This window comes from Pollicipes pollicipes, unplaced genomic scaffold, assembly GCF_011947565.3.
Source record: "Pollicipes pollicipes isolate AB1234 unplaced genomic scaffold, Ppol_2.1 Scaffold_6686;HRSCAF=7923_pilon_pilon_pilon, whole genome shotgun sequence".
Taxonomy (NCBI): Eukaryota; Metazoa; Arthropoda; class Thecostraca; order Pollicipedomorpha; family Pollicipedidae; genus Pollicipes; species Pollicipes pollicipes.
Genome location: NW_023596921.1, coordinates 4,528,127 through 4,551,337, shown reverse-complemented (window position 1 = coordinate 4,551,337; position 23,211 = coordinate 4,528,127). Strand labels below are relative to the sequence as shown.

Below are 23,211 nucleotides of genomic sequence, written 5' to 3'. Positions count from 1 at the left end.
GCGAACAGGACGTTCTGCCACCTGATCGTCGGTGTCCATCAAATCCTTTTTTTCTTTTGTGGCTTAGTGGTCTGGCTCATGCAAGGACGACAAAGACGCCATATCTCTCACGAACAAGAATCCCTGCGCTGAACGCTGCCACCACTGACCCCATCCCTTCCAAAAACATCGCTCTGGTCCCTCCCTCCTATCGAAAGTTCTCTGCGGGGCGCCTTTCTTGCCAGTCGTTGCAAATGGCAAATATCCCCCTGGAGATGGACGTCCATTGACCTCTGCCATCTGACCCATCTCCTATCGACGAATCTTGGTTCGTGGAGCGAAGCCCGCAACCCCACCCCTTCCTTTCGCGCCGACAAGTCACGTTTTATCAGCACGCGGCCACCTTCGCACGGGAGCGGTTTGAGGATAAAGCGCGTTGAACATGGTTGAGCGGGTCGTCACACGTCTTACTCCACACGCCTTCACGCTTCACGCTTCTCCAGCCGCTATTTGTCGGCGCCAAGCGATACACTGGGGATTCGACCCCGCAGTTCAAATGCCTCTCGGTCTCGCAAGGTCGAGGTCGCGCGGCTGGTGTCGGCGCTGAGGAGGAGTGACCGTAACTTTTAGTATGAACTGTACTTGTAAATACTTTACGGGAGTGGTCCACCTTTGTATGGGGTTTTGGACTGATGAGGCCATTTTGAAGATCGTTCAATGCAGCCCACAGACATGCACCTTTTGATATTTGCAAGCCTTTTGTTTCTGGGTTTGATGCCCGTGAACTTTTGTAGACTATTTCAGGGTTACCAGCCATGCATGACACCACAGAAATGTCACGCGAATACGGCCACACCATAGACCATGTAATGCGTGCTCAAGGCCGAGAAATATATGATCATCGAACCATTCGTGCCTGACGCAGGTCAGTACAATTCGTTCCATCGACAGACATCAGTGTACTTTCAACCGATTTCACACGTTGAGTGCATGTTTCGAACACGAATCACACTTTCTGCTACGTAGTGCGGAAATTTAGGCTGTGACACGAGTATGGCGGCCATCAGACTGGGAATCGAAAAAATAAGAGTAACGCCACAGCCGAGCGTATGAATGCAAGTAAATAACATAAAAGCACGGACATATCGACACGAACACCACGAGAGAGAGTTAAACACGAGCACATACCGATATTAGAGCTCAGCAAACACGCGCCAGAAAACGACCGCAGCTCTCGGCACGTCGAAGTGCTACAAGTGGGTAAGCCTGTCTGCTATAGTGGCAATTCTGACACGGCCAGCCCGGCGGCGACTATGACGTCATAAAGTCTTTCTAAGACGTAACCAAACGATGGCGGATTGAAGAACATATTTACTAGTGAGTGAAATTTTGATGTCTAGAGCTGTCTTTAATCTTTAAAAAGAAAGAATAGCTGCAAATGAGCTTGTTTCATCGTATCTGATACCTTAATATATTGAAGTGTGGAACATTTTTCTTTCTCGCATGACATAGTTTCTGTTCGTCGCATAGCGGTACGCACCTTACTCGCCTCAGCATTCTTCAATTCAGGTGATTAGCGTCAGGTTCACGTTCTGCTAAACCATTTATGGCTCAGCTGTCGTTTTCATTTGCAATGCAGGTGTTGGCATAGCACCTAACTTTCATTTGCAATGCGGGCGTTAGTACATCATCAACCTTAACGAATAAAGTCGGCTACATTCCTTCGTCTGCTTTAATGTTGAGCTTCTGGTGAGCTACAATTTACTCCTGCTGCATTTGAGCGAGAGGGTGGACTTTGACAGGCGCTAGTTTTATGGGAGAAGCGAGTAGCTCACGTACCTAGGCGGGTGCATAGAGCCAACAGTCGACGTGTTAACGTACGTCAGTACGTCGCCAAGCAGTACGTCAGCACTATCGTATGCATGTATAGCGGCATATACCGCCCAACAGCCGTGATTTACTTACAAAATTAGTGGATAGCCGAGTGAATATGTACGGGATGCAGCTGAAACAAATATTTAAGGCACCACCTCAATAATTAGCATAGTATTGTAACGAACAGGAAAAAAGGTTGTGTTTTCACAGTGGCCACCTTTTTGTTGGTTCACTGGTACATCCCCTGGGGCCTCCTGATACAGGGAAAGAGTCTCCTGTTCCCGAAAAAGGGCTTCATGATGTATCACAGGTGCCCCCTCATCCAGAACAGGGGCCTCCTAGTTCGCAAGGGGTCCTCCTAACTCGTAGGGGCCTCCTAGTTCGTAACATGGTACCCTAGTCCGCAAAAGAGACTTAAGTTCATAACAGGGGACCGCTAGTTCATAACGGGGTCTCCTAGTCTATAATGGGGAACTCTTGTCATATTCACAGCCATATCCACCATGTCATGGGGAAGCCACCTATCATAAAGGTGGCTTCCCGAAACAGCAAAGGGCCTCCTTAACATACGATTGGGCCTCCCGATCTAGACCATCGACGACCTTATTAATCAAGGCGATCTTATGATCCAGAACACAGACCTCTTGATGCAGGACAGTGTTCTGAGCCCAACTTAGCACCCTGTAGCACAACTATAAGGGCTTCCTTGCTCTGACTTTTGATAATCCACGTGAGCAACAAAGCCTTTTTAGGCCCCTTTGGAGCAAAATGGCCTCCCGGAGTTGGTTGAGGGGGCAAAAACAGAGTTGTGCCCCCCCCCCCCCCTGCTTGCCGGCTGGGAGCAACTACCCTCTCCGCCCCATCCCCGTCCCTGTATATTTTTAAGGATGTGTATTTTCCGAATGGTTTGCAAGGATGGCTTTGGGCTTAGAGTACCTGCTAAGCAAAGCGTGGGGTGTGTATCCTGAACTCAACACCCAAGTCGTGACGCCTTTTCAACGTATAATTCTGCTTTCGTGCTTTCGTCAGACAGGAATGCGGAGCGTTTTACGTGCCACGCAATGCTGCGGCACGGCTGCCCAGACCTGGCTTGGCCTCCGTTGGCCAGTTGCCAGCAGACCTTTCCATTTCAGTCAGGTCAAGCAATGTGCTTTGGGACTCGTGCCCAGCACCGCCGGACTACTATTGCAGCATCTCTCCCCTAGACCACGGAGACGGCATTTGTCTCCCACATATGGGCGGTAAGGAAGGCGTTGATGAAGCGTAACCGAAACGTGACGGAGGGAAGGGGGCTTGAGCAGGGCAATGTGACGCTCATGTGGCCGCAAGTCATGCAAAGATTTTTTAAAAAGTTGTAAATGTCTTTGGCTTCCTCTCTTGGCAAGCGACACGGATAAATGTGGTACTGAGTTAAGTGCAGTATCTGGACTACCCCACCATAAGGCATGAGCACGTGTTCTGTCCGTCCCTGGACGCCCGGTGCGGCAGCCGGGGCTCCCCCGCGGCGCTTCGCCAGCCGCCTCACCTGAGCGACCGCTGCTGACACCTGCCGGCCACTTGAGGAGACTCGCTATTCAAACCATGGCGCCGAGAAAGGCGAACGTGCGTCGGCGCTCCTGCGGCGAATCGGCCGACAACTTCGACTACCTGCGCAGAGTGGGCGAGTGGAGGAGTGTGACGCGCAGGCGTGACAGCGTCCGCACGCTGCGGCGGGGAAAGGTAAGGCCCCTCTCAGGCGCTGCCCTCACGCTCCGTCCGCAACTTCTGTTGTCCACGGCCTGGCGTGCTCTCCTTGTGCGGACTGTCCCAGTGCAGTCTGCACGGACTGCGGCCGACTCGGCCGGAGCGTCCGTCTGCACGGGAGTGGTGCGTGAGTCATGGAGTCGGTCCGTCGACCGGCAGTCAATCGAGTCGCGTGCCGCGGGGCGGCACCACGGGGGCGCGCCCCGACCGCCCCTCCCGGGGTGATGTCAGGGGCGCGCTCAGGAATCACACAACGGAGGAGAGGTCCAGTTGTGAGGTGCAGTCTTGCCCGCCGCGTGTGCTCGCAGTGAGTACGAGGGACGGTGAGTTCAGAGGCCATGTGAGAGGCGCGTCCAGGACCAGAGCCAGCGGTGCACCCAGCCCCTGTCAGTGGCGCGTCCAGGACCGGAGCCAGCGGTGCACCCAGCCGCCGTCAGGGTGCGCCCGGAGTACGGGTCACGGAAGAGGAGAGGGGCGTCATGAGGTGGCTAGCTCCGCGTCCGCATGCAGGGCAGGCGCTTCCGTAATCCGTATCATGCGGTACGGGTCAGGAGCGGTGTATTATAGAGGCGAGGGATGTCCGACGCGTGGTGTTCGCAGTGTAATCGGAGAGTCCGAAGCCAGGGCCTGTGCCTCGGGAGTGCGGAGGCTGCAGTGACGCTGGCGCGCGTGGCGGCCTCTCTCGCGGCACGGATGGACTCTGGCTGCATTAGCTGGTGATAATCTGTCGTCTGAGAGGTCCGGGCATTAGGATTGCCCCATTTGTAGTCTCGTCTGGCGGCTTAGCCAAGGCAGACCGGGAGGGGAGGAGCCTTTAGGGCATTGCCCCCACACCATGGAGATACGTGGACCTAGAACGGAAGGCTGGCTTAGGATGAATGTGATGTTCCGTTCTGGCAAAGTGACACCTATAGGGCTTCTAAACGCTAAATTAGGGCCCGGGGTATTAAATATGCGGCGAAGAGAGCCTTGAATGGAAGTGCCCCCCTCCCCCCTCCCTATGGGAGTCAAACCAGAGACGAAAGAGAGAGAGTTGGCCCCTCGCGGCTGATATACTAGTTACGCCACTGGTGAAGTCAGTAGGACTGACGTTCCCATTTTCAAAGTGGGTTGGTTGTCTTTGAACCATGGCTGGACATTGTAGGAATTCGTCGCCCTGTCTGTATAAGATTGAACACGTTAGTTGCCCAGCTTTACCAAGGACCAAAGGTCGCCACGTCGCTAAGCCCCGCTCCAGACCACCTGCCGTTCGTCCAGGTCGTCCCGCTGCGGGGTTGGGTCCATTTTGTCCGGGGCGCCTCGCCAGCTGGCATCCATGAGTGCCGCGAGGTGGCGCTCGCTGTACAGCGTCCGTTCGTTCCCCGCGGCGGGTGGCGCGGCTTCGTCGGCGCACGTCAGTTGGCGCCCGGATGGTGCGGTGTGTTGGTGCGGGTGGTCCCGGGAGTGGAACCAGAGACGAAAGAGAGTGAGTGGCAGGGCCACGTGTGATCGGGCGGCGCCCCCTCCCTGGCTTGCGCGCCGCCCTCGCCCCGGAGCCCCGAGATCCTGTCGGCCCGCTCATGAGAGCCGTCGGAGATTTGAATCGGCGGTCGGTAGCGGCTGCCATTTGAATCGCTCGCGGGTTGGGGCCGTCGCCGCTCAGCACAGGCAGGCAGCACGCGCTCTGCAGTCTTCTCGGAGCAGCGCAGTTGGGCACCTCTCACTGGTGTTGGGAAGGTGATTGGTTGTCAGCCAACCCGAAGCAGCTTTCCTTGGCAGTGGCTTTTAAGGCCGGTAGATAAGAGATTTACCATCGGTGAGTGCATTTGCGCAGGGGGTCGGCCTCTGTTCGCGGCCCTGGTTATGCCCGAACGCCGCGTAAATCATGAGAGCAATGGCGCCGAATGCCTGTCTAGCCGCTGAAAGTCAGCTGCGGCTGTCGATTGGTGGGCCAACTGTCTTCTTCAGCTGATCAGACCGAACAGCGTTGGAGGCTGTTTTAGGGGCTTCCCATGTGGAAGTGAATGCAAGCAGTTTTTAAGTCGGGCGAGCGTTAAACTGTTGGGAGCAGTATCAGAGAACACCGCGGGGTTCATTTGATCGTTAACTTTATTGGTAACGATCACAGGAACTTGCCCGTTTTCAGAATTATGACTGAAACCAGTATGTCAGTAAAGACATTACTCAAAATTTTCTCACCGTGACGAAGCCGGCTCCAGGCCTGGCTCAACCAACTACATTTAAAGAGCCGTCAAAAGAGGATAGAATGCTGACTCATCTGGTAGCACTTCTTCGCTCGTCAAGCTCAGACATTGCCGGTGTAAATCCGCTTGGGTTATTTTTGTGTCTGCACTGTTCCGATGCAGCCGTGTGGAGGATACCGTTCAGTGGTCATCGGGCGAATTAAACGCTCCACTTTATAATAAGGCGACCGAGCAGCACCGGGCTGATTGAGCTAACCGTGGCCACACTACCAGCGTGGCACGTGGTGAGCGCGGACACAGTGTTCCGATCGCGTGCCGCCGGCGGCTGACAGCTGGCGGCCGCAGCCAGCCGGCCGCCGGCCTCCGCCCGCCCGGCCGCGGCCTGTACTGCAAGCACGGCTGACGTGCGGCGGCCGGAGACGCGATGGCAGCAGCGCTGACCGCCCCACAGCCGTCGTACGAGGAGCGTGCCGTCGCCGGCGGGGTGCTCCTGCCACAGGCGGTCCGGGGCCGCCACCCCCGCACCTCCTGAGGCGTGCCCCCCGGGCGGCCCGTCGACCCCTCGCTCCCCCTTGCCGGGATGCAGCGGCGCCGGCGGCCGGCGCGGGTCGGGCGTACAGCACGCGCGGTGTCCGGTGTCCGGTGGCGCTCCTTCCGGGCTGCGGTATCGCGGTGACGTCACGCGCCCAGCCGGCCTGGCGGCCGCCTGGAGCCGGCCGGCGGGCCGCTCCCATGCGCTCGCCCGTGGGTGGAGGACACCGCCGTCGCCCGTCCATCTTCCCACCCGAGCGCGGGCATGGGACGGCTCGAGGGCAGTGTCTCCAGTTCTGCAGCGGGCGGAGCGCAGGGCCTGCATTGTTCCGGCAGCGAGGCGCTCACCGGTGCTCGGACGTTCCCCGGGCGGTGCGGGGCCGGCACTCGGCCGCCGGCTTCTGCCAGCCGTTGCCCAGACAGTTAGACTAACTGAACGCTGAAAGGGCCGCGGGAGCGGCTTTCAGAGGCGGGGCCTGCGCCGGCCGCGTCTCCATAACGCTCGGTTGAACCGCCGCGCGGGGTCAAAGGCACAAAACCTGTTTGACAATGAATGGAAAAACCTGTGCGCCTGTTTGTCTGTGCCTTCAGACGACGAAGGCTGCCGGCTGCATTTACGCTCCTTCGTCTTGCCGCTCTGAGGCGGCGCGGGCCGTGTTTTGCTGTGCCACCGCTCGTCGCTGTTCGCAGCCTAATCCGAGCCCGGCTTCTGGCGCGGCTCTGTGCCTTCTCCGGTCGCCTGCGCTGGTCTCGTGCGCCCACCCGTCTGGCACTGCGCCCGGCCACCGAGGCTCCGCTGGCCGCGTCATCGCGTCACGCCGCGCCGGCGCCGTCCGCGCCTCGGAGTTGACCCCGGGACCATCAGGCCGTTGGCTGGACTGACATCCCGCGGACGGGCTGGATGCATCTGGCGTACCGTCAGAGTTCGCCCGGAACAATGCCAGACCTCGCGTTGCGCACCCTCAGGCAACTACCGTCCCGCGGCTGCCGGAAGCTCTCGGCTGTGACGCTGAGGCCGGCGTCCGTTAGCCGCCGCGTGTTTGGACACGTGACGGCGGTGGGCGGCCGCCCGCCGCCGGCACCTGATCGCGTCTTGGGCTCGGCTGTTGTGGCGGTTGGACGGCGGATCTCGGCCAATCAGGCGGCGATTGACGAGCGGCGGCTTTCGCTGCGCTCGTGAGACCTGCCCCACCGACCGTGGCCGCCAGCGGGCTCTCCGCCGCTGCCGTCGCCGCCGGCCCTAGCCGACCTGCGCCGCCCGCGCCGCCCGCGCCGCCCGTTTAGCCTGATTCATGAGCTGCGTTGTTTACTGGGCGGGCCGCTGTTTCAGCGCTGCGTGAGCGCGACGGTGCGGGTCGCCCGGAGAAGGAGCGCGGCTCGTCAGGGCAGGCACGTCCGCGCTCGCGCCTCGAGTCTGGGCGGGCCGGCCGTGAACGGGCCGCGAGAGAGCCGGGCGGCGCCCGTGTGGAGCGGCCAGCCGGCACGTGACCCGTTACGCCTCTCCTGGGAGCCGTCAGCGGCGCGGCCGTGAAGCGATCGTCTGGCGTGACCGGGTGGCGATGGCCCGTGGGGTTACGGGCCCCGGCAGCCAGCGTGCCTGGCGTACCTTGGGGATGGGACTGTACAGCCCTGGTGTGCAGCCGTGCTGTGCCAGCCACGCTTGGTGGCGCTGTCCAGAGCTGCAGGCAGTGTGGAGTGAGTGGGCCTGGATGCGAGGGCGGCCTCAATCTGCTCGCGACGCTGCGTCCCGCTGTTCGGAGGGTGGCTCGTGAATGCCGAGGGCGGCACCCCGTCACGCTCCGGCGCGTCCGCGGCAGCCATCTGCATGTCTGGGCTGGCGGGGCGCGCTCCAGCGGCGCCTGTGGGTGGCGCCGCCGGCCGGCCGGTGTCCGGTGTTGCGGCTCCGCTGCGGCGCGGCCGCTTTCCCAGCGTGGCTGCTGCCACTGTGTCGGACCGTGCCGAGGCCGGAGCCTGTCCGGCAGCGGCGCCGGCGGCGGGGATGGACACCGGCCGTCCCCCGGCGGCGCATCCGCTGCTGCGATCACGTGCCGCGCCCCCGCTCTGGTGTACGGTGTCGTGTCCTCATCTCCTCGTCGTGTCTCCTCCTCATCGGTGTCGTGTCCTCATCGGCACGACCGCGTCCCTTCTCAGGAGCACCCCGTCGCTCATTGGCACAACCCCGTCCCTCTTCGGCGCTGCCGCTTCCTTCCTCAGCAAAGTCTGCCTCTTCTTGGCACGACCCCGTTCCTCGGCACAGCCCCGTCCCTTCCCGGGACAGCCCCGTCTCTCGGTGCGGCCCCGTCCCTCCTCAGGATAGCCCCGTCCTTCTTCAGTACGGCCCCGTCCCTCCTAAGTACGACCCCGTCCCTCTGCACAACCCCGTCCTTTCTCGGCACGACCCCGTGGCTCCTCAGCAAGGCCCGTGCCTCCTCGGCGCGAGGGACCCGGCTCGCCGGAGGTCGTCTCGTCCGTGGCTGCTCGCCGCTGAAGACGGTGCCGCGACTGTGGGGTCTCAGTATCCATGAGGCCGACGTGGTCTCTGAGAGCGACCTCCGGCGTCGGCCGGCTCGGCCGAGCCAGTCTGTCCCGGTCTGTCTCGCCGGCATTCATCCGTCATCCGCCGGTCGTCTGTCATCCGCAGTCGCAAATCAGTCACGCACCATCTAGCAGACGTCATGCGACGACATCATCGGCGGATGTCATGCGTCAGACGTTATCTGTCATCTGCCATGTGCCATATGACATGAAACAGACGTCACCGTGCGGTATCAACTCCTACGTCTGGCACCGCGAGACTCGCTGGCGATTGTGGCAGAAGCGAACCGCGTTCCCCGTTAGAGGTCCCCAGCCATCTGTTGTGTGGGCCGAAGATCAGCTGTGCTGTGACTCGGACCGCCTCCCATTGCGGCAGGCGGGCCTCGCCGGTCAGCGCGGTGCCGGCCAGTTAGCAGCAGTCATTCGGGGCCACCACGTGACGTCACCAACTGATCGGCCCAGACCGATGACGTCAGCGCGGGCCGGCCAGGTGCGGCCTCGGTGTAGCCTTCACATAGCTCGAGTCCGGAGGAAAGGGACCGCGGATAATCTGTGGAGGTCATGCGAGGGGCTTGGTGGCTTGCTCAAACGATGGTCGTGCGCTGGCACAGTAGCGGTGATCGAGGCACGGCTGACACCGACTGGCGCAGAGGGCACAGTGGCGGTGATCGGGGTACGGCTGTGTCACCGACTGACAGACGGCCTGAGCTGATGACTCATGCTCCGAGGATATCACCAAGTGTCGGCGCAGTTTAAAGCTGAAGAGTATCTTCTGCTCTTAACCAGGTCACAGCTGGCCTCGCATGTCAAACCTGATTAAAAGAAACGCCGTCCTCTTGGTGTTGGCAGCCTTGCGGGGCGGTCCGCGATGAAAGGGTTCATTTCCGCGCGGCCCACCGACCAGTCTCAAAAGCTCACGCCGACAGCTGCCCTGCTTACCAGTCAGCATCGCGCCTCTTCCGGCCACCCTGTTACATTTCCTCGGAACGACCAGAGACCATCCCGCGGGGCTGAGCGCTGGCCGCGTCCGAGGGCTTACACACGGTCGACGCCGCCGCTCGGGAACTAGAGCGCCGCCTGCCGACGGCGGCGCCCCTCAGCCCGCGGCCGCCGCGGCGTCCGGGCCGCGGCAGCTGGCGGCTCGGCGGCCGTGGGAGCGTCCAGCGTCCGGCGCACGTCATTATCGACAGCGCGTGCCGGCCGGCGCTTGCCGCTGGTGAAATCGATAGTGCGCCGCTCTCGATCATGCGTGGGCCACATCATCGAATCGGGAGGAGGGCGTCGGGTTCACACACGTGCGGCACGTGCGTCTGCGGCTCCGGCTCCGGCTGCACTCTCGTCCCCCTCCGGCAGACATCTGGCGGAGCGAGGCGCGCGCGCTCGTAACCGCGCCGCGCGCCATTGCCCGTCCCATCTGGCGACCGTCTGGGGTGGCCGCGGCTGGTCGAGAGGCCGCGCTGGACTCACTGACAGCCTGCCGTGTCCACCACTCAGGCCAAGTGCCCCACTCCTCGGATTGCTGAAACCGTCCGGCACACACCTCCGCCTCGATGGCTCGTCGCCAGACTGCTAATTGTGACGTCGCGGCGGTCTGCTGGCCCGGGCTCGCCCGCCGGTACAGACGCGGACATGCTGCCGGACGATAGCTGGATACTCGCGAACAAATGCCGCTGCTTAAGGCGTATCTGCAGCCGTGAAAACACGACTGCAGGCCAGGCGCAAGTACAAGGCGTCTGGCCGTGGATTAGACACTGACGCGGGAGGTATGCGGGGCGCCGCCGCGGCCGTTTTTACGTCTCGTCCATCCATCGACGCCGGCGGGGGGCCAACTGCGCCGCTAACGAGGGAGAGCCCCGCCTACCCGGCTGAGACGCGTCCACCGGGGCAGCGGCCCCCGCTGGCCAAGTCGGCAGTATCTGCCTCTGGGGAGCTCCCTCGTGGCTGCTCCACAGCTGCGCCTTCCCTGCGGGGTCTGACTGGCGTTGACTTCCCTGCGGGGTCTGACTGGCGTCGTGGTCAGTGTCAGGAGACAGCTCTGATGCGCGGGTTTTGCGTTCTGTGGCACGTGCTTGTAACACGTGCTAACACCAAGCACGCATCCGTGGGACATGACATGCGCCATATGTGCTGCCCGGACCGTGCTCTGCGCGTGTTTGCGTGCACCCGTGCGCGTGGCGCGTGGCGCAGCACAAGTTGCGTGCGTCTCGTGTCATGCACGGCACGTGCTCCGCGCGTCACGTGCGCGCGCGCGAGGCGGCGCGCTGGCGGCCCGCCCGATTGGCCGGGGCTGGCGCAGCGTCAGGGGATCTCGGGCAGTGTGCCGGCCAGCTGGGCAGCGGCGGCAGCGGCCCGCCCAGGTGCATCCGTCACCGCCGGGCCGCACCGGCCAACGTCAACATACGCGCCGCCGCCCGGCCGTGACGTCACGCCGCCTGAATGGCCGAGCCGCCGCCGCCGCCGGAGACGGAGACGGAAGACGGCGGCGGGCGGGCGCGGGGAGAGGGGCGTGCGCTCACGCGGCCGACCGGGACCCCGTGCGCCGCGGCCGCCCGATCACACGTGACCCCGGTCACCGGCTCACTCTGCAGGGGCACGATGACCGCGTGCTTCCCGTCCCCGGCGGCCATGGTGGGAGGCCACAGGGAGCGTCACGCCAGCAGCCACACGTCGCCGCCCAAGCTGGACGTGATCCAGGACCTGGACCTCTACTACATCCGTCAGCTGGCGCACAACAACAAGGTACTGGCGCCGCCGCGCTGTGGCGTGTTTGCATGTCGTGACACGCAGTCACGAGCGGCGTGGTCATTTATAGCGGCGGTTGGCCGCACGTCGTCGCAAGGAATCATGAGGGCAAGGACTGTCGAGTGTTTACCAGCGCCGGTGGCGTACAGGTGCTGCGATGACAGTGGAAATACGCCCGTCGTGGTGTGAGGCAGTAGCATATTCTTCATGTCGAACGACTGCGAGTGTGTCAGACTTGTAACTGATATAAAAATGATAGGTTTCGGTTATGAAATGTGCTGCAGATTACCGTAGCAAGGTAGAAACACCGACATGATGTTCTTTCACTCATTGCGCGGCACGTCCAGCGCTGAGACCCGGGATTTGCCTAAGACATGACGGGATTTGCCCGGGAGCCTAAACCTGACGTACCAATAGCATGAACGCATCTTTCTGAACGGTTTTTGCTTTCGGATTCACACGATCGGTATTCAAGGCTGGGAGGGGTAACGGTGAGACTACCTTGACCCAAGGCTTCCACCATGGACACCTGCGCCCATCCCTGAGAAACTGATCCGCAGCGAGGAGTGAAGCTCTTCCCCGTGCACGACTAACGTTTGGAATTCCGTTTAGCTCGTGCTGGTCTGGTCCATTCGCCCATTGACCTTTGATCCTCGACCACCCACGGGTGTATGTGAGATGTGGCGATGCAGCTGCATCCATCAGCTCAGAAAACTATTTTTAAGTCCATGGTGTTGCGTAGAGAGACCTGGTGCAAAAATGTTACTTCCTCCATTTTTGGAAAATTTCGTTACTTCTCCCTCCTGCCACTCAGACAGGGAAAGTTTCCTGGGGCACCAGCCCGTCATCACTTCACGGTGCCCCCCGATGCAGACCAGTTCCAGTGAGGCCTGAACTGGCCTGGCGCTGTTCGCCATCTGTAGTGCGCCGCACTGCTGGCCCTGTCTGTCCCTGTCTTGTCGGCTGTCCGAACGCCGTCGGACCTGTCTGGCCGGCTGCCCGGACGCCGGCGGTCTTGTCCGGCCGGCTGTCCGGACGCCGGCGGTCTTGTCCGGCCGGCTGTCCGGGCGCCGGCAGGCCTGTCTGGCCGGCTGTCTGGGCGCCGGCGGGCCTGTCTGACCGGCTGTCCGGACGCTGGCGGTCTTGTCCGGCCGTCTGTCCGGGCGCTGGCTGTCCTGTCCGGCCGTCTGTCCGGGCGCTGGCGGTCCTGTCTGGCCGGCTGGCCGGACACTGGCGGTCCTGTCCGGCCGGCTGGCCGGGCGCCGGCGGGCCTGTCTGGCCGGCTGTCCGAGCGCCGGCGGGCCTGTCTGGCCGGCTGGCCGGGCGCCGGTGGCGGTCACCCACCAGCTCCTCTACCGTCTGCTGCCGTGGCAACAGACGCGCCCCGGACCGTAATGTCGCCGGCTATCTGCGGCGGTCGGTGCGCCGCCAGTGGTCGGGGTTGCGTTTCCGGCGTGCTGCTGCACGTGACGGGCCGGGGACCGGTGCGGGGGCGGGCGCTGTTTACGCGGTGGGCGTCTGTTTGGTGGACAGGCGGCGGCGAGGCACGCTCGCGAGGCGGGCGGGCTGGACCGCACAGTGCTGTCAGGCCCAGCAGGGCGTGGACTGTGAGGGATCGCCTCTCATGGCGCGCAGTGGAGACCCCACGTGGTGGTGGCGCGGCCATCGGTGTATGGCCATCGGAGTGAACCACATGATGGTGATTTCCACTGCCTCGAGTGGAACGATCATGATGTTGATGTTGAAATAATGGTGTTGCCATGCTCGGTGGGGAATAAGCTAAACAGTGTTGCCGCGCCCAGCGGGGAGTGGACGGCATGGTGTTTCCGTTCCCGATAAGCAGCTTCGGACTACGGCATTGTAACAGCCGGATGGAAGACGGACAGGCAAACCGGCATACAAGTCCAGTTACGCCGTCTTCTTCTGAATGGCTTGCGCGGTGCTCCGTACTCCACGCGGGGTATAATGATCGGTGCTTCTGCGCTCCGTTGGTGCAGGGCCGCGCGTCGTCACCCGTGCCCAGAGCCGGGAGTGAGCTGCATGGCGTGGCTGTGACCACTGTGAAGTGGGCTGCGCGGTGTTCCCGTTCCCGGTGTGCCGTGGGCTGCACGACGTCATATCCACTGGTCGATAGACTGCATGGCGATAGTCGTGCACGGTGCACGGTGTCGAATGGGCTGCGCACTGGCATGTCGGGAGGGGGAAATGTGCTGCATGACGTCAGCATTCCCAGAGGGAACTGAAGTGCACGGACTTGCTGTGCCGATTGGGAAATGGAACGTGCGTCGATGCTTTGCGTAAACGAAGGCGATCACAGTAGATCGTTGACCTCCGCTGGGTGCGGTCGCCGACCACCGCAGTCCGGTCCGTCTCCGGGCTTCTGAGACCTCCGATTGGGGACTCGGTCTCGCCTTACCTGATCTCGGGCAGCTGTCTCTCCAGACAACGCCCACGGGAGGTCGGGTGGTGGAGCGTCGGTGGCCCGCAGCCCGCTAGGGGGGCCTCGCACACATCATGTGACTCCTGCCGCTCACAAGCTGGGGTCGGGGTCCCCCCCCCCCCTTTCCCGGCCTGCAAGAGCTGAGGCCAGGCCCACCCCCTTCGGCATCAGCTCACCGAGAGCCGCCGTCATCTAATACGCCCCGATGAAGCGGCTGCGCCGTTGTGCAATTGCGCGTGAATTATGCGGACAGTGTCAGGCCACTGAGCGGCGGCGGCCGGCCGCCCGTCCGATTGCGTCACCGCGCCCGCCTGCGTGGCGGCCCTTTGACGCCCCCTCGGCGGCCGACCGGGACGCCGCGCCGGCCGGCCCCGACCCGAGACGGGCCGGTGATAGGGGCGCGCGTGACCCGCTCTGGAGCGCGCGCCGTGCGTGGCGCAGCGGGAGCCGGCCCCCCGCCGTTTCACAACGGCCGGCCGCCTGGTCCGGGGCGCCCCCCCCCCCTCCCTCCGCCGGCCGGTGTCGGCGCGCTGAGGCCATGTTAACCGCCGGGTATGCACCGGCCGCCGATTACTCTCTGTCGCCGTTATCATGCTCGCTGGCTTTGCCGCTCAAATCTAGAGTGTCAGTCTACTCTCTTGTCTGTTAGCCGTGTAGCACAACTGTTCATCTCCGTAGCATAGATGTATCGATGGACGTAGAGCCAATAGTGTTCATTTCAAGCAAAACATAGACACGTTGTATGGACCAGGGTAAAGCAGCAATAATTTTTGATGGGTAAATATATGTAACTCATTAGTCGAGTTGCATGAAGTCAAAGAATGCTTGGTAGCTGTTGAAAGTGAGCATATACCCTTTTCTTCCCAAGCAGGTCTTTGCTGCCTACCATTTTACGATATGTGCAGTTTTGCCGCAGGGGCCCTTTATAGATGACAAGTGCTGTTGCGAACGACATTTTTCCTATGCGTTAACTTTTACTCTCATAGACTATGCTAGATAGCAACAAATTTGGGAAAGGAAAAATGATTGTAAGACATTTATCTCTTTTTGCGATCAGTTTATGAATATTCCTTTCGTTCGATGTTTTACCTCTTGGTATTCAACTGCCGTCACTTCACTGCACTAAAAAATGACATCATTATCAGTTAACACTGAGACAATAAGGTACGGTTACATCTCCGCACTGCTTTGTCCGTATCGGGTGCACATTGTTCCGCTTTGTATCTCTGGACGTGTCTATGCACTGCACGCATCTCTAAGCGCGTCTATGCACCGCTCTATCTTGGGGCCTGTACCGCTTTATCCCGGTGTGCGCCCGCATCGCCCCGTACCCCAGGTTGTCGGCCTGTGTGCGGCCCTGTCGGCTGTGTCGGGGTGTGCCTGTACCGCTCTATCTCGGGCGTGTGCCTGTATCGTCCTGTACTTCAGGTTGTTGGTCTGTGTGCCGCTCTGTCGGCTGTGTCGAGGTGTGCGTATACCGCTCTATCTCAGGTGTGTGCCTGTATCGTCCTGTACCTCAGGCTGTCGGCCTATGTGCCGCTCTGCCGGCTGTGTCGCTCCAATCGCGCCGTTACGCCAGAACCGTTCGCCGTCTTTCAGGCCTCTGATGAATGCTAATCTCGCGCGTGCGTGACAGGTATGACAAAGCAAGTGCACTTGACGAGCGGCGGCCGCTGTCCGGCCGTTTCAGCGTGACCTGCACCTGTCCGGAGTCCGCTCGTCAGCGCCTGCTCCTAGTCTGTCACTAGCGCTGCATCTAAGTGGGCTTTGAAACTGGTGCCAGGTTAGGCGCTGCGGCTTTGGCTGTTGTGTAGAGAGGTCTTTGCGGTTGCGGTGCTACACGTTGCATTAAGATCGAATTTGCTCTGTTGGAAATACCGCGTCCTTTGTTACCGGCTCATCGGGTTGAGTAACCGTGCTTTGGCCTCACCGGCTTCTGGGCCCCACTGCGCCTCAAAAGGGAAAACAACTAGCGTCTTTTAACATATCTGGTGAGATTCCTTGCCCGTCCGAAGCGTAACCACTCCGGTGTCGGCTTGCTAAGCGAAGCAGTGAAACACCCTTGAAACGGTGTTGTCGCCGCCTGCCATCGCGAGTCGGATTTTATGAGGGTCTGGAGCTCCTTGACCGCACAAATCCGGCCCGGCCTTTAGCCTTGACGGGCCGTCATTGTCACGTGGTTGGAGGGCTCCTCCCATTTGGATTGACTCTGGCGAGCGGTGGAGCGGCCTGCTCGAGCCGGGCTCTGTCAGCAGCACCGCTGACCGGCGTGGCCCGCTGCTGGACGTCACAGGAGGCGCGTGCCTGTGCGTCAGAGTGCTGCTCGCCTTCAGTGACCTTCAGTGGTCAGCTCGGTGGGTACTCTATATGCACGCATTCGTCGGCTACTTTGTGACGTGTTTGTGTGCGTGATTCCCATGGGGTTCCGTTTCGTGCTTGCGGTGTTGGCTTCGGCTGAGTTGCGCCTGGTTTCGATCATGATCGCGCCACATGCGGCGGCGTGCGTTCCGTTCTGCAGCCCAAGGTACAGAATGATGCATCAACTAGTAAAACTTGCTTAACGCAGTACTGAGCCGCCTTTTTCCCCATTGGTAACGGGAATTCATAGGCTGGAGGAAAAATCGGTCCGAATAGCCTCTCTACAAGAACTTCATAACTGGAAATCATACAAATAGCGGGAGGAATGTCTTATGACGACATGCCCCTTACCACGCCACCGCACAGCTCTAAGTCTGAGGGTTCTCTTGAGCAACAGAAGCCAGCGCCTGCCTTCTCGTCTGATGGGGCAATCAAGTCGCTACAGCGGTAACCTACAGGTGAAGCAGGGGATCTGTTCGCTGTTGAACAAAATGTGTGAAGTCAGTACAAAAAAGGAACGCATACCCTGGCGTTATTTCTGTTTGTACCAGGGCGCAGCTAACACAGCGAACCAGTGGATCGAAAGCTTCTATTGGATATAGGTTTTTTTGTGTTCCGGACATATAGGCGCTGACACATAGAACGCTTTGTAACAACTGAACAGTTTGGTAAAAATCTAACGTGACAATTGGCCCCACCGTCGCCTGCCACTTGGCATTATCGCTTACAACACTGAGTATTGGATATCAGTATTCCACACTGAGTATTGGATATTCAATTGCATCGCACACCGCATGTTCGATCGGTCGTAAAAATCTGCCTGCTTGTAACTAGTCGCAGGATTTCTCGTTGAGTGGTGGTGTACCGTCTGTAAGCACGTGCGCAGCTCGGTTGTGGGTGGAGTCTCGGCCTCCCAGTGCCGGCCGGCTTGGTCCACTCGGGCATCCTACATCCGATGGCAGCTGTCCGGCCCGTGAAATGTCATAGCGACCTCCAAAGACCACCCTGTCGCTCACTGACAGCGGCTAGCGCCGCAGGCCTATGGTGGGACTATTTCGCCGAGTCGGTTGTGGGGTGAGAACAACAGTGAATGATGGATGTGAATGAAAGGAGGCTCAGGCTAACGCATGACAGCCGGACGTGTGTCCCAAACTGCCTACCGCCGGCTGACATTGACGCATTAATGACGCGCTCCCATGGCGCTGGAAAGTATCTCCAAGTAGTCTGCCAATGGGCTTCTTTAGACCAAGTCAACCGCGTCAATTTGTCGGCTAGGCTGCTGTTGTTGCTGCTGAACTAAGGCCCAAGTTGCCTGTAAGAGAGCGCTGCCGCGGTAGCATAGGCGCCATCAGCTCAGCTGAGAAAGCTTCCCACTGTCTGACGAGTGCTAGATACTGGACACGGGTGCTACATTGTATAACAATGTTACATGATAACCTACGTAGTGTGCCCAGGTGGAAAGCGTGCGGCTGACATTTGAAGCCTTCCAGCCAACAGGCATGCGACCACCCAACATCCGTCATTCACCTTGAAATGACTTGCCATGGCTGCAATTAAGGCACTGCATATTAATGAATAACACGAGGCTTTAGCGCAATACGTGTGGCCGAGTGAATGGTGTGACCTAGACACGACTACACGACATCTCTGTTGTGTCTCACTGCAATCATGACTTTAGATCAAGCGGGGCCAAGAAACACACCAGAATAAATGCACTCTTTAGGGATGTCTAACCACATAAGTCAGCGAGACATTTCTGTACATCTATGGTTTATGTATCTCTGAAACATTCCAAGAACAATGCAATTAAATATCACAGATCAACTTCCAGCGGCGCACGCAGCAGATTAGGTGGACATTCATCTTTGCGCAAAAGTGATCATGAAACTGTCCACTCATGCAGCTTTGTGGCAGCCAAACTACCAATATTGTGCCGTCATTGTTCGCATATTTCACAACTGAGCTCTTTTGTTCTGCTAATGACGCGCAATATGCACGTGGCCGGGGCAAGTGGTCCCCTTTGACGAAGGTCCTGGCTGTGGCGCGGCCAAGGTAATGCGTCGGTCTATAGAACTCTGAGGAACAGTTCATCCATCTAGAATGATAGTCTATATCGCCTTGTTAGGACCGACTAAGGCAACATCCCTGGCGACACTATGCTGTGAGGCTGGTTGAAGGAGATTAAGCGCAAAAATTGGTACTTTTGTCTTGGAACTAGCATAAAATGACCATTCGGAGAAGCAGGTATTGAACCCCAACAAATCACGAGCACCCGCGACAGAGGCACTGCTGCGCTTTGTGTTCGGCCGCGACGCCATAGCTAACACTGCCTTAAAGGGTGTACGCTGATATGCTTTTTAACACTAAAATAGCCACCTTGAAAATCATTCAGTGCAGTTCACAGCCCTGTCCTTTTCAAGATCTGAATCCCTGTAGTTTCTGAGCTACGAGCCCGCGAGGATGTGCAGGGTATTTCGGAGACTATTTCAAGGTCACCCGGGCATTCGTGAAGCCATAATAACGGCATTCAAATCGTGCTATTCCATTAGCCATGCGGTGTTCAAGGTCAGTACAAATGCAAATGTCGATTCGCTCATATCTGGCGTTAGTGAGCACGATTTCCAGATTAGCAGCCGTCAAATGCTTGTCAATCAATGTTGTGCTGCATGAGAGACGTAATCAAACAATGACGTGTTGAGGAGCATATCTCCTAAAATTAAAAATTGTGTTGTTTAGAGCAGTGCCCACCTTAAAAGTATGCCAATAGTTATAAGTAAGCTCCTTTCATCATATCTGACGCTTGTTTCATCATCTTTACATGTGGAAGAATCCCTTTAAGGGGAATGGCCCACGTTTGGGGCATATTTGAAAAACATACTTTATCAAAACCCTAGGACTAATTACATCCAATAATACTGGGCAAAGGCAGTGCCGCATCACCAAGGCACTGTAAGGATATTAATTTTAATTATTTTCAAGTCCAAATTACGCTTCCAACGCTTTGTTACGGCATTTTTTCTTCCGTGCAATCGCAGCCATCGTCGTCATGACAACGACCGTGCGTGCCTCTACTGGGATGAACAAAAAAACGGTTCTGATTGGCCCAGCGGGCAAGGACCTGTTACTGAGAGGCTGATTGATTGAAGTTTGAACTCGTGCGTTACATGGATCATACGATATTCTGTTACCCTGTGATTTTTTAACACCCAAAGTCAAAGTGTGCCTCGATAAAGATCCACTATGTCAAACACCACAGGGGAGGAGTCAAAGCCATAGTTAGTTTCACGTTTCGTTAAGTTGGCGGGATAATAGCTCCTGTTCCGAGCTTCCGTAGAATTAATTACCCAAACATTTTGGCACATTAGTGTGTTTCAAACATTACATAATACATTCGTCGGATAAACAGACGAATTAAATGCATTATTTTCATAGTGATGAACAGGGAGTCAAAGATTTCCTCTGCAGGGTCGGCTACTTCAAATCGAAGCTCTGAGCTTTTCATAAGGATTTCGGGAAAACTGACATGACTTACTATATCGTGCGCGCCTGATGCAACAATAAAAGAAGAGTACAAGCAAGGTGAGACACTCCCTTTTAATGCAATTTTAGTCTAAACCGTCGCGACTGAACACAAGGTGCTGGAGTGCTCCTGTTTCATTTGCTCGTGATTTGTTGGGGCTCAATACCTGCGTCTTCTACCGATAATTTTCTGCTATTTTTTCTGCTCGTAATTCACTGCCACTAAACAAATACCACCAGATCGCACCCACCTCACACCGTTCCAGCATAAATGCCAACCCTCGCAGAATCACTTCAGCAGAAATATAATTTTCCTGGACAAAGATCTCTTTATTCTTCGTAGTCGATATGCCTGTGACCTGGTAACAAAGTAGAACATAAATTGGGAGCATATTCCTCACGCATGACCATTTGCCGTCAACGCGCCCGGAAACTCCGAGAGTAAATTCCGAAACTTTCCACAATGTCCACCCACAACAAGCTTTGGGAAGGCCCAATCCCTTTAGAAGTCGTGCTCGAGGAATGTTAAGTGCGCTCGTGGAGTGGAAGTTAAGATGAATACCGCTTGCTTCAAGCAGGGAGGCACGATTGGTTTTGTTGATCTGATGTGTGTTGAGGCATATCTGATGTTTGGATAAGGGGACCACGCCCAGTAACAGGAAGTGGTGTTAGTGTCTTTCCCTATATTTAATGCGTATATTTTTAGTGATGTTTCGGTCACGAACTTTGATAACACACCTGTAGTATAACTTAATGGCAGAGGCTACTGTTTTCTACGTTTCCGCATTTTTACCTGGGCTCGCGTGTGAAATGCAACACTGACTATACGGCGATCAGAACTTAAAATAAAACGAGGCGCCGATCGCACCAACATGGCCGTACAACTGAGCTAACAGCTATATCCCACTGCATGTTTTACCGGTATACAATATTTATGCTTCTTAAAGCCTTAACTACACTAGCGTAGATGAGCCCGTGTACTTAATGATGATTTGAAGATATGAAGAAAAATATATCATGACAAATGACGGTTAGATCGTCACGTGAGGTCCAATGACAGCTCAGCGCCGGAGGCCTGCGGCATCCCCACGTGGGGTTAGAGCTGCCCAGGCTTCCCAGATGGACGGAAGCACGCACCTGCAGTGTGATGCAATGATGCAAATGTGATGCAAATGACGTGTTGCCCCCAGCCGTGAACAAACACTAGACGGCTGCATGGGACACGTCCAACCGGTCGGTCTCGCTGAACGATACAGAGACGAGCGCTGCGGTGGCTGACCCGCTCGGTGACCGGGCCACGGTGGCTGACCCGCTCAGTGACCGGGCCACGGTGGCTGACCCGCTCAGTGACCGGGCCACGGTGGCTGACCGGTTCGGTGACCGGGCCACGGTGGCTGACCCGCTCGGTGACCGGGCCACGGTGGCTGACCCTCTCGGTGACCGGGCCACGGTGGCTGACCCGCTCGGTGACCGGACCCCGTTGGTTGATTATCCACGCCGACGTCAGCGGTCACCGCCTGGCGAACCTCTCACCCCACCAGCGAGAATCCGCTCCATGCCCGCCACCGGGCCGCTGTCGGCACCCGTTCCCTCCAGCGATGCTCGGTGACGATGGCAGCGACGCATTGCACCTCGCTTGCAGCTATGCACAGACAGGGCTGTGCATGCCGCATGGGCAGCAGCTTCAGACTGAGCGTCCCGCCCTTCGCCGTGCCGGCTCCGGCCGCTCCGCGCTGGACGATACGGTGCAGCGGTTCGGGGTCCACACACGCGGCCGCGCTGGCTGGCCGGAGGCGGGGCCGGTCCGGGCCGACCCGGCCCCGCTGCTGCCGAGGTCAGCGGGACCGTGTCCCCGAGCGGCTCGGCTCCGTCGTACGTGCCCCGCCCGTGACGCCTCCCCTCCCCCTCCCCTCCGCTCGTGCACGGCGCGCGCCGCTCGGTTCGTCCCAGGTGTGTAATGGGGCGGGAGGGGTCGCCCGCTCCCGCCCGCCTGTTGTGCATTGCGACCAGCAGCGTCATCGTGCTTTCCGCCTGGGTTTAATGCTAGCGTCCCGGGTGTTTGTTTATTCCAGTCACAGCAGGCGGACAAGAAACAAGAGTTCTTTTGCGGATCTGGAATGGGAAGTCATTTGTTTTGAGGGAAGCCCGAGCTCTCATTACAGCACAGTGAGCGGTCACGGGAGCTAAGTCGGTAATTATGTGGGAGATGGGATGTGATGAATGCGGGTGCCTACCTTTGAAAGCGTCCTGTTCGTCTCTGCCAGCATTCTGCATGTAGGCCATGCCTGCCACATTTTGTCCTTCCGAGGGTTACATATGAGCGTTGGTCGGTGTGGAGCTTGGTACGGCCTTTGGCACCACACAATGGCGTGCTGCGTGCGGTACGTCATCCGAACTCTCTCGCGAGTGACGGGTGACGGTCGGTGTGGAGCTGGCCTTTGGCACCACACAATGGCGTGCTGCGTGCGCCACGTCATCCGAACTCTCTCGCGGGTGACGGGTGACGGCTCACAGAGGATCCTTTGCATATCACTCCGTGAGATGTGTAAGATGATCCATTTATCTATATGACCATATACCCCAAATAGATAGCTGCTTCGTTTGACTGCAATGTGCCTAGCACCAGATTTCATAGTACTAAATCATGCATAACCCCCTCACGTACGCATTTTATTGCAGCTTAGGCGCGGCTGCATTTTTATTGTTACAGTGTTTTGCCGCTGGCACAGAAAATGTTCTTTGGACTACGCAAGCATATTCCCAGGCTCATGCTTTCTGGAAATAATAAATGGATGATGTGCTTTATGAATTCGGCGAGTCCGACCCCAGAGAACCGATGGGGCGAAGCAGACAGCGAGCTGACACGGCAGCCCGCGGTCGCAGCCAGCACTCGGCGCCTGGTGACCCATCGGTGACGTCATCGGAGGGTGCTGGACAATGACGCGCGCTGCGGTAGCTGGGCGCCGTGATCTCACCGGGCTGACGTCAGTGATGACGTCAGCAGCCTGGTGGGGAGAACCGTGCGGCGGCGGCGCGTGGCCGTGGGTGCGGTGCACGCGCTCAGCAGCGGCGCCGCACCCCCGCTCCTCGCCCCTGGACACCCGGAGACGCGGCGAGGTCGGCCGGCGCCCACTCGTGGCTCGTTAGTCGGTCCGGGTCTCAGGGTCAGGCGGAGCACGCATGGCACCGGCGGATGCGAAGGGGAGGAGTATGACATCGGTGGTTTCGGACGGAGAGGGGCTGCAGGGGCCCGACGGCAGGGCGCCACGCATGAAACCGGCGGATGTGACCTCTCGGGGCGGAGAG

General features: G+C 58.6%; 2 protein-coding genes across 4 annotated transcripts in view; both read left to right on the top strand.

The window, feature by feature from the left end:
• Positions 1-3,383, top strand: part of LOC119107327 (uncharacterized) — a 36,713-nt gene extending 33,330 nt beyond the window's left edge. The window contains exon 9 of the mRNA XM_037230751.1: positions 3,371-3,383. Coding sequence (XP_037086646.1) covers positions 3,371-3,383 — 13 coding nt within the window. The remainder of the gene's footprint in view (positions 1-3,370) is intronic.
• A 63-nt stretch (positions 3,384-3,446) lies between these two features.
• Positions 3,447-23,211, top strand: part of LOC119107862 (rhotekin) — a 50,465-nt gene continuing 30,700 nt past the window's right edge. Inside the window, exons 1-2 of one of the 3 annotated variants that reach the window (XM_037231428.1) lie at positions 3,447-3,573; positions 11,435-11,585. In XM_037231428.1, coding sequence (XP_037087323.1) covers positions 11,442-11,585 — 144 coding nt within the window. In that variant the 5' untranslated portion in view covers positions 3,447-3,573; positions 11,435-11,441. Of the gene's footprint in view, positions 3,574-5,006; positions 5,393-11,434; positions 11,586-23,211 lie in introns of those variants that run through there. The other 2 variants (XM_037231426.1, XM_037231427.1) reach the window with 2 other exon arrangements.